This window comes from Platalea leucorodia (genome assembly GCF_965183815.1).
Source record: "Platalea leucorodia genome assembly, chromosome: 4".
NCBI classification, from domain to species: domain Eukaryota; kingdom Metazoa; phylum Chordata; class Aves; order Pelecaniformes; family Threskiornithidae; genus Platalea; species Platalea leucorodia.
Window position 1 is genome coordinate 127,148,426 of NC_138826.1, and position 10,453 is coordinate 127,158,878.

Below are 10,453 nucleotides of genomic sequence, written 5' to 3' on the forward strand. Positions count from 1 at the left end.
CGGAGCCCACCAGCACCGGGCAGGGAGCTCCCCAAGGGCTCGGACAGGGACTGCGGCCCCAGGCAGGGGTAGGACCCACCAGCACTTGAGGCTTCAACACTGGCAAGCCTGGGCATAAAATAACCCATCCACACCCTTGGCAGTGCGCGCTCTGTTTACTCAACATACCTGTTTACAGGCTGCGCTACCGAAAACACTGGGTGGAAAGCATCCAAGTGTGCCAGGAACAGTTTTAGGAAGCGACACGGGCAAGCTTCCAGCCCAGCAGGCGCGGGGATGGAAATAGTGTCTGACCGGTATTTATAGCAGTGCCACAGAAACAACTCGCACCCCTGGAACAGGACAGCCGGGGCCCGGGGCTGTGCACAGGGATGCCGGCACGCTGCGGCCGAGGCCAGGCTTCTCCCTTGCTCCGGGACACAACGGGGCCATGGCAAAGCATCGGCTCCAATGGCACTGGCACAGGCATCGCCCGGACATAGGATGAGGGGCAGGAACATCACAACATCACCTATCCAGCATGAATTAAAGCACCTTGACTCCACACCAGGCGTTATTTTCCAGCGACCAAGAGCTTCAGATGATTTTCTGCTCTGCAGCCCAGGGCCACAGCTCCGGTGCATCAGCGTCCAGGGCAAGGGGACGCCCAGCTCCCCCTCCGCAACCCCTCGCCACCCCAACCCTAAAGACAAGGGGTCACCATGCTGGGACACCGGTGCCTGTGAAATCCAGGCACTGCAGGGAGCCCAGGAGCAGGGGCTGGTGCCCAGCCAAAAGTCGAGGAACGCAATCGGCTCCGCACCCAGGTAGGTAACCACAGAGAATCGGCGCGGCCAGGCAGCGCAGGAACGCAGCCGCATACGTACTTGTTGGCTCGGATCCCTTCCCGGCGGGAGGCCAGCCCTTCGGCCACGAGGGATTCAGCAATGTTCTCGCCGCTCGTGTCTGCGGAGAGAGGAGGAGAGGCGTCAGTGAAAGGAGCCAGCAGCGCGGGGGACGGCCCCGAGGCACACAGACCTCGGTCCTGGACAGCATTCCCAAGACGACTCCAGCTAACAAGTGCCGGAGCAACCCGGGAGCAAAAGGCTCCGGTCACCAGCCCGGTGTCCCAGCAGGACACAGCCTCCACGCTGCGTCGAGCGGAGCAGCCCAGGGCTCTCCTGGGGACAGCGTTTCCCCCAGACCAGGGCTCAGCAAGTGGGAAGGTGGCACGTTGCTCCGACGCGCTGCCGGGCTGCAAGGCCTGCTGTCACCCAGGACCGTCTCTGCAGGAAGGGGACGTCCTCAGCACCCGGGGGAGACAGGCAACACCCTCCCAGCACCCAAGGAGCTCTCTGGATTTCCAGCGAAGGCTGCAGTACCAGCACGACCTGCAACGGCCATCTCTGCACAAGTCATCCTTCCTCCGCAGAAACACGGGGGGTTCATGGCTACGGGGAGCCAGAGCCCCTGGGGAGGCGGGGGACAAACAGCTCTGTCCGGGGGGGAATCCCGGGCCAGGGAGAGCCGATAAACAGGAGGATTTGGGCAGGAACCCCAGGAGGAACCCCCAGGTGCTCATGCAGAAGGGATGGCACAGGGTTGCACGGCCCCGGGCAGCAGCGAGCGGTGGCTGGGGAGGGGGTGTAGGGCGCTGCCCGGACCCCCACCCCTCCCCAGCACCTCCGCTCTGGCTCGGCCACCACCGGCGAGCGATGGCAAACCCCCGCCCCTCCGAAGCCCAGAGCCGCAGACAGCTGCTGCACCGCTGCCAGGGAAGCTGTCGCAGCGTTTCCATATTAATAGTATTTAAACCTTGACAAACTTCATCAGGAAACGTTTTATGCTTCATTTCTCACCTCCGCGGTGTGACAGGCTGGGATTGAACAATAAGGACGACACCTACGCGGGAGGCATGGCATAAAAGTCCTTAACGTGGCAGACAACAAGGCTGCAGATGACTGAAAGGGAGCACTTCACTGATCGCGGTGGCACCGAACAAAACCCCTTTCAAGGTTTATTTGTCACAGAACGCGCCGGCGGGACCTGCCAGGATCGCTGCTGAAGGACAGCCCGCGGGCTGGGAAAGCGGAGAGCAGCAGCTCTCCAAAACTGTGATCCCCCACTCGGCAGGAGGGGATCCCCAGCCCAAAGGGCTTCCCAGGCCCCCAGCCCACGAGCAAACTCAGGAATGAGCATGGAGGTAACTTCGATATCCAGTTATTCGTGGTCTTGGGGTACAGGCTCATCCTGGCAGCACGCAGGGCCCCGCTCCCCTTTCTCGCAGCCTGGGGACTGCGGGGGTCCCGCATTCCCACGCTGGCGGGGGGCCCCCGTAGGGGTGCGGGAGATGCTGGCTGCGGCGTGCCAGGACGCGGCGGTGATGGGAAGCCAGCCGTGGGTTGCCCTCGCAGCAGCGACGAGGTGCTGGTGGAAAGGGGCTCCGGGCAGGGCTATTGCCCACCCCGGGCCATGCTGGCCTGGGCCACATCCAGCTGAGCCTGAAAACCTCCGAGGAGAGCGCTCCAGCCTCCCCGGGGAGCTGCGTGGCTGCAAACTCACCCGCTGATGCCCTGCAGCGGGGAACCAGGAGCCAGCAGCGATGCTGGGCTTTCTGGCCGTGCAGCGGAGCTGATGGCCGGCACCGGCAATCCTTGTCTTGCCCGGGCAATCCTCGTCCTGCCCAGCCAGAGACACCGGCAACTCCTGCCGCAGACCCAGAGGGAGCCTCTCCCCCAAATCACGGGCCACCTCCTTTCTCCCTGGGCCTCTGTGCAAACCCCGCTCGCTCCGTTCGTGCTGCACTGCCGTGGGACAAACCCCGTCTGCGGCGGCGAGCAAGTCCCAGCCATTTGCGGCCCGAGCCAGCCTCCCACTTCCACCACAGGAAAGGCCCCGAGCACCACAGCGATGCCGGGATGCGCATCCGGAGACAAGGATGCCTCGTGGCACCCGCTCACCCTCTCCAGTCCGGCCAAGCCACAGGCAGCAGAGTCTGCAGGGACACGGGGCCGAGGGCACACGGCTCCCCAGTCTGTACTGGAGCTATCCCAGGGAACGCACACCCAAAACTCCGCAGCCCCTGAGCTCCTTTACAGCCCCTTGCACATGCCTGGTCCTTTCCTCCTTCCCCCGATCGCAACGAGTTACCCCACCGAGCTTCCCATGGGAGAGGAGGCTCCAGGGAGCCATGGCTGAGCCCGACCTACACCCTGGTTGTATCCCAAATATCCCAGTCGCAGGGCTGTCCTGGCTCCGCACCGACTCTCTGGTGAGCACGGAGGTGCATCCAGTACATCCATCTGTCCCAGTAACCCCGAGCCGGGTGGCACTAGAGGACAAGCTGGGTCCTGGTAAGCCAGTTCCTTTCAGGAGGTTTCAATCAGCCAGAGATGAGCAAGAGATTCATAACAATATAAAGGACGGCAAGGGGAAACCTGTGGGAATTCACCTAACGCCACAGCCTGCGTCCGTGTGCTGCGGTGCATCAACCAGCGGCTGCGGCTCCAGGGAGCGTGGCCGCGCTCCGGCTCTGCGCACCCCGCAGTCAGCCGGGACCGTCGCCGGGCATCGCTCCCCTCCAAAAGCCAGCGCTCCACCAAAAAACGGGCATGCATCCTTCTGCTGCCGACACCGCATCCCAACCCACCCTCTCGGACAGTAGCTCTGGCTGCGAGCACCGCAAGCTCCTGCTGCATGTCCCGGCTAAGAGCACCGCCCGCTCCCCACCGCGCGCTCCCCACCAGCCCTTTTGGTGCCCGACGGACCCCTTTGCGCTCACCTTTCCCCAGGTACACCATCCCGTACTCCCGGCCTTGCGGGGTCTTGTACTCCACGGTAAAGCAGACCTCCTTCCCAATCAGCTTCTTCCGCAGGAACTCGCGAGCCGGGAAGCCCCAGGGCTGGAGGGAAAGAAGCCGACGTGAGCCGATGGGTCAGACGCAGCCAGGGAAGCCCAGAGCCTCCCCACCCGGGGGACTCGCGCTCTCCTCCACGTGCGCTCCGTTAGCCCAGGACCGCAATGGAGCCTGTCTGCGGCTTGCAGAGGAGCCGAACCTGTTACTCCGCAGGAGGAACACCCCCTCTCTCCCCCTCCGTCCCCCAAAAAGGGGTCACGGTTGGTTTTCCAGCCGGCCTCGTGCTCCCCGAGCACAGCCAGACCCAGCCGGCCGAGCCCGGGAAGGCTCCTGGGGCAGAGGGAGCACGGCTGGAGCCACAGCATCGCGAGGGGCTGGACCAGCCCCAGCTCCCAGGGACGCGGCGGGGGCTCCTCCGGCTCCACCCAGGGCTGCGCAGGTGCCCGTGGCGAAGGAGCAGAGCGGGACCCGCGCAGCAGCCGTGCCCGGCTGGGAGAAGCGGGCTCTCGCGTCCCCCCAGCGCCTCCCCGCACCGCGGCACGAACGCACCGGAGCCCCGGCGAGCTCAGCCCCGCTCCACCGCAGCGGGTGGGTGGGGAACACGGTCCGGAGGAGAGAACATGACGTGCTCATAAACAATTAGCAAACCTGACAGGCATAATTTTTTAAGAGAGTGACATTTAAAGGCTGAAGCAGTGTTTAGAAGACAAACTCCCCAGGGAGAGCAATTAGCTGCCAGCGCTCTGCACCACCCCCGGGGCTGGGAGGATGGGTGGCCGGGGCTGGGCTCCCTCCGACACAAGCCCGCCGCTCCCAACCGCTGCGCCCCGCTGCCGGTACAGGCAGCCCTGCCTGCACCCAATCTGCCAAAGCAACACCCCTGTCGCCTCCCGTGCCCCCAGCCCCGGGGCAGGTAAAGCCCCGCAGGGGAAGCCTGGAGGCACCAGCAGCTTCCCTGGCCCTGCAGACCCTGCCCAGCCACGCCTGGTCCTCGCTAGCGGAGGATTCCTGCCCCGCCCTGGGCACGTGTGCGACCGTAACAGGGTGGGGAAGGAGAAATCCGCCCCAAAATCCACATTGCAGGGCTGGAGCAGGGAAAGGATCTTTTAAAGCACGATTGAAGGGACTGTTTCATCGTGCAGCTGCAGCCCTGAGTCGGACAGGGGGGCAGCGCCGGCGAGGAGGGAGCAGCCTGCGCCCCACGGGATGGCAGCAGGTCTGGGAACGGGCAATGCCTCTTGCGACGGCCGAGCCGAGGGTGCTGCGGCCTGCAGGGCTGGGCCAGCAGCCTGGAGGCACCCCGTCCAGCTCAGCCCGCAACCCTCGGGGCAGCGGGGCCACACGGCACCGCTCACGGGAGGCACCCACCTCGTCCGGGGTGTCCTTGGCATCCGGCTGGCCCGCGGCGGCGCGGCGGGCGAGGTTCCCGGCACGGATGTTGCTGAGGTTGATCTGGCGTTCGGGGGGCGGCCCGCCTCGGGGCTGCCCGCGGACGATGATGGCGCAGCCCGACAGCACCTGCGGGGAGACAGAGGGGTTACGGGGGTCCCCCGGCCCCGGCAGCCGCTCAGAGCCGGCGGCAAAGGAGAGCAGCCAGGAGGCTGGGGACGCAAGAGGTGACGGAGCCGAGCACGCAGGCAGGTGACACTGTACCGACGGACAGACTCCCAGGGATGGATCCTGCCCCAGGCAGGGCATGGGAAACTCGGCAGCACAGGGCACAACTTCTCATGGGCCTGGCAGAGTCAGGAGCTGCCCCAGGTTCCCTGCTCAGAGATGCAGGATGGAGCCAAGCTCCGCACCCTGTGCCTTCGCAGCGGTACCCGTCAAGCATCCCGTCCCCTCCTGCAGAGCGCAGCACACCTGCCTGCAAGGAGATCTCAGCGTGGCGGGTAACGCAAAGGACTGGGCAGATCGGGATTCTGCTCCCGGCGCTGACCCGTCAGACGAGCCCAGCCGCGCCGTCGCCCCTGCTGCTTTGGCTGCTGAGTGCTCCGAGCCAGGAGCGCGGCTATGCTGGGCAGTCCCGTCCCATCCCATCGCATCCCGGGCAGTCCCATCCTGTCCCATCCCATCCCACCCATCTCCCAGGGCTCCAGCAGCCCCATGGCTCCCCGCTGCCGCAGGCGGACCCCCGTGTTCGGGAGGGCACCGTGCCCACAGCACCCCGAGGGGCTCCGTGTGGCTGCTGGTACGGCACAGGAGGATGCAGGCAGGGAAAAGCCAGCACCGGTGCTGCCGTGGGGAAGCCTCCCGGGACAGGGCATGCAGAGGGGGATTACAGTCACCAGCATCATCCTGCCCTGCCAAAATCCCAAGTTTCGCAAGGGCTCCGTCGCTGTACAAGACCCCAAGCCACCCACGGCATTGGCAGGGCCAGCTCCAGCCACCAAGCTGGGCCCCCAGCCAGGCAGAGCAAGCGTGCCGGGGATCACCCCGTTCCCGTTTTAATCGCTGTTGGCTCCCTGCACGTGGGATCGATGCCGCTGAAGCGCTCGCAAAAAAACCTCCGGGTTGGATTTCAGCACGTGCCCTGGCTTGCTGCCTACCCGAAATCCCCACGGATGCTGGCGGCACGTCCCAACGCCAGAGGACTCGAACCCTGTCACAGGAGCCGGCCCAGCCCAGTGCCAGGGACACCGGCTCGCACCGAGCCTCACCGAAACAAGCCCTGCCGCACCAAGGGTCTGGTCGCACCACAGCATCATGCTTGCTGCCCCACGCGGCCCATGGCAGAGACAGGCACGCTGTGCCAGCTACTGGGAATCGAGCTTCAAATCAAGCCTGAGCCGCACACGGAGCGATCCCCTGGCAAAGGCTCAGTGCTCGATACTTAAGGATTTAGAGGTTTCATCGCTGTAATTAACCTTAATCTTTAATTTATAGGGCATGAGGAAACAAGTCAGATGCTGTAACTGTTTTATCCAATTACCAATGCAAACCCTGGATCCTGGGAAGGGGACGGGTTCGTTAGCGGAGCAGCTCTGTGCCCCGCAGGTGCGTGCAGTGCTTCGGGGTGGGCACGCAGCCGGCCCCTGCGCCCCTGGCCCTGCCCGCAGAGCGGCCACACCGCCTGCCCACCGCTCCCCGGTCGGGGAGCCACGTGCCCCGTTACGGGCAGCAGCTTCTGGCCAGGCTCGGGCAGCGATGGGACCGGGAGACCGCCCCGGCATCCGGGCTTCACCCTCCCAAAGGCAGCCCCGGCTCCCGCCTGCCAGCCCAAGCCGCGCTCTCCTGCCCCGCACGGCAAAGGTCAGCGCAGGCACCCTCAGCCCTGCCTTGTGCTCCGGAACCCGGGCTTAGACCGGGCTGCGAAAGCTGTATCGCCGACACAAGGAGTTAGCGCAGGCTCAGAGCTGAGCGCACGACGGATGCGCCAAGGCCAGGGCACAGGGACGCGGGTCGGACGGACCCAGCTCCCGCGGCAGAGGCGTCCCCCGAGCGCGGGGGGGACGGCACCGGGGTCCTGAGGGCACAGCCCTCGACCAGACCGCCACGTCCAGAGCTGCAAATGCAGGGCACAAAGGGTTAACAGCCGTGGCAGGAATGGAAAGGAAGGTGAGGAAAAGCCAAGGCAGGGTGGCAAGGTGCCGGCAAGAAGGGCAGCCAGTGACCCAGCTCGCTGTCGACCTGGAGCCTCACCAACGCGGGGCCCCAGCTCGGCTCAGAGCCAGGGGTCCCCACGCCGCTGGCCGGGGCTGTGCCGCGCTGCACCGCGCTGTGCTGCGCTCCTTCCAGCCCAGCCACCGACACCCCAGAGAGGAGCCGGACCCCGACACGCCATACCTCCCCTGCGGGCTCCCCCAGCTCCTCAAGCCCCCCAAAAGCAAGGAGCCTGCTGCCGCCCCATCGCGCCCTGCGGGGCAGAGCCCCAGCCCGGCGGCTGCAGGACCCCGACTCCCATCGCCTCCCTGCTCCCGCTCTTCCCCCCCGTCCTGCTCCGCTGCACCAGGATGAGCCCCCTCCCCGCTCCCAAACTTTCCAGCCCCGCTGCACAATTTCAGGGGAAATCGTACATCGGGAAGGTGCTAAAAAACCCCCAAAACTTTCAAATTTAAAAAGTTGTGATGGGAACCACAGTGGAGCACGCAGCCGGCACCGCTCCGGCTGGCCCCGGCACCACCATGAAGCAGAGCAGCGACCACGGAGAGCCAGGGACCCCCATCGCTCCAGGGTGCCCCCAGGCAGGGATTTTGGGCTGGCTGCCCTGGAAAGGGAAGGGGGAACATGGGGCACAGCCCGGGCAGCGGCTGGGGTGCCCGGCCACCGATCCCGCAGCACCCACCCCCAGGCACAGGGCACCGGGGCAGCGTGCGGCCCCCCGGGAGCCGGTGCCCGCCGTGCACGGCTGCCTCTCAGCCAGCAGACGTCAACCACCCTGCCCAAAAATCACGCTACGGATCCGCATCCCCCTGGATGGAGCCAGGCCGGCACCAGCGGCCAGGTGAGGGTTTTTTTCCCCCGAGCATCCCAAGGCCTGCTTGTCGGGCACGGGAGGGCGGGAGCGGTTCCCCACGCTGCCGGTGAGCTAAAGCAGGGGGAAGGCAGCGTCCCCAAACCTCCAGCAGCACCAGCCCCGTCCCCGCCGCCGCAGCGGGCTCCGGGGCGAAGCGACGCCCCGAGCGAAGGTCTCGTTCTGGAGGCAGCGGTGGGGTTCGCAGCCAGCGCTGACGCCTGCCCGGGGCAGGGGGTCACCCGCAACCTGGAGAAAAACCTGTATTCGGGCACAAGAAAAAGTGGTGTTTGGGCAACGGGGGAACAAGGGAGGCGCTGGGCGTTTTAGCGGCCAGCGGGCTCGGAGCCGGGACTGTGCTGGTGCATGAGCCCGGCTCGACGCGGGCACGCGGAAAGGGGGGTCGGATCCCACCAAGCGGATTCCCCGCAAGCGGCGCGGCCGGCGAGAGCAGCCGGGGTGGGGGACACGGCCGGTAACGGCGAGGGGCAGAGAAGGCACCGGGGGGGCCCTGGACGCGATCCCGGGCCCGGACCCCGACCTTTGCCCTGCAGCTCCCCGTGGGGAGCCGAGGCGGAGGGGCCCGGGGACCCCGTCCCCCCGCCGGCACGGGGGGGAGAGGGGCGGGGGGGGCACCCCGGGGGACGGCCCGTTCCCACGGGATGCCCCCGCTCAGGGCGCCCGAGCTTCCCGGGGGCTTCGGGGCCAGCAGCAGAGCGGGACCACCGGCCCCCGGAAAACTCCTCCTGCCCCTTCCCGGCAGCCGGGGCCGTTCGACCCCCGGGGCGGGGTGAGGAGCCCTGGGCACGGCCCCCCCGCCCGGGGGGGTCCCGGGGGGGCCCCGGGGAGGGGACGGCAGCTGCCGCGAAGCAGCGCCGGGGCCGCGGGCAGCGCAGGGAGCCCCGGAAGGCGCGGGGGAGGCCGGGGCCCGGGGGCAGAGCTGGAGGCTCGGGGAGGGGCGGCGGGGGGTCCCGGGCACCGGAGGGGGCCGCACGGCGCGGCGGGGAGGGGTCCCGGTTACCGGGACGGGGGGCAGGGAAGGGAGGGAGGCGGCGGGCCCCGGCGGGGGCGGCGGGAGGAGGGGGGCCCCGGGCACGGGAGGCCGGCGGGCGGGCGGGCAGAGCCCCTTACCATCTTGACGATGCCGCGCTGGACGGCGAGGGGCGGCGCGGAGCCGCCCTGCCCGGGGGCGGCCGCGGAGGCCATGGCGGGGCGGGGGCGGCGGACGGGGCGAGCGCGGCGGGAGCGGACGGGGCCCGGCGGCGGCGCGGAAGGGAGCCGCGGGGCGGGGCGGCGGGGGGCGGGGCCTCGGCGGCGGGGAGGCGGGGCCCGGGCGCCGCCCCGCCCCTCCGCCCGGCCGCCGGCCAACGGGAGGGCGGCCCCGCCGCTCGCCCCGCCCCGCCCCGCCGCGCCCCGGCCAATGGCGGCGCTGGGCGCCGCGGCACCGGCCCGAGAGGCTGCTGCGGGGGTGACGTCACGGGCGGCCCCGCCCCGCGGAGGGGGGGGCGGGACTTCCGGGGCACGCGGCGCCAGGGACACGTCGGCAAAGGGCCGCCCGGGCTCCCACGTGGCCTCCCGCCGCGCCGGGGGCGGGGCCGGGCGGGGACACGCCCCCTCTGCGTCATCCCCCGCCCCGCCCGCGTGCGGCGCCGAGCACCGGGGGCGCCGGGGAGGGGGGGATCCCCCAGCACGGACCCACGGGGGAACGGGGACCACCTGAGCACAGCCCCACGGGGGAACGGGGATCCCCCCCCAGCATGGCCCCACGGGGGGTCAGGGGATCCCCCCCAGCACAGCCCCACGGGGGAACGGGGATCCCCTCCCAGCATGGCCCCACGGGGGGAAGGGGATCCCCCCCAGCACAGCCCCACGGGGGGGATCAAGGATCCCCCAGCACGGACCCACGGGGGAACGGGGACCACCCGAGCACAGCCCCACGGGGAGGATCGGGGGGGGAATCCCCTCCAGCACGGCCCCACGGGGGGAAGGGGATCCCCCCCAGCACAGCCCCACGGGGGGGATCAGAGGACAGGGGATCCCCCCCAGCACAGCCCCACGGCGGGGATCAGGGGAGGGGGGATCCCCCGGCACGGCCCCACAGGGAGAGGGGGATCCCCCCCAGCACAGCCCCACGGCGGGGATCAGGGGAGGGGGGATCCCCCGG

The 10,453-nt window shown here is 68.6% G+C and overlaps 1 protein-coding gene across 1 annotated transcript in view; it reads right to left on the minus strand.

Moving 5' to 3' along the window:
• The window catches only part of SND1 (staphylococcal nuclease and tudor domain containing 1), a 134,365-nt gene extending 124,820 nt beyond the window's left edge, over positions 1-9,545 (minus strand). The window contains exons 1-4 of the mRNA XM_082310600.1: positions 9,421-9,545; positions 5,205-5,354; positions 3,761-3,881; positions 867-945 (exon numbers count right to left, since the gene is read on the minus strand). Of these exons, the coding sequence (XP_082166726.1) occupies positions 867-945; positions 3,761-3,881; positions 5,205-5,354; positions 9,421-9,495 (425 nt within the window). The 5' untranslated portion in view covers positions 9,496-9,545. The remainder of the gene's footprint in view (positions 1-866; positions 946-3,760; positions 3,882-5,204; positions 5,355-9,420) is intronic.
• Positions 9,546-10,453: the final 908 nt, after the last annotated feature.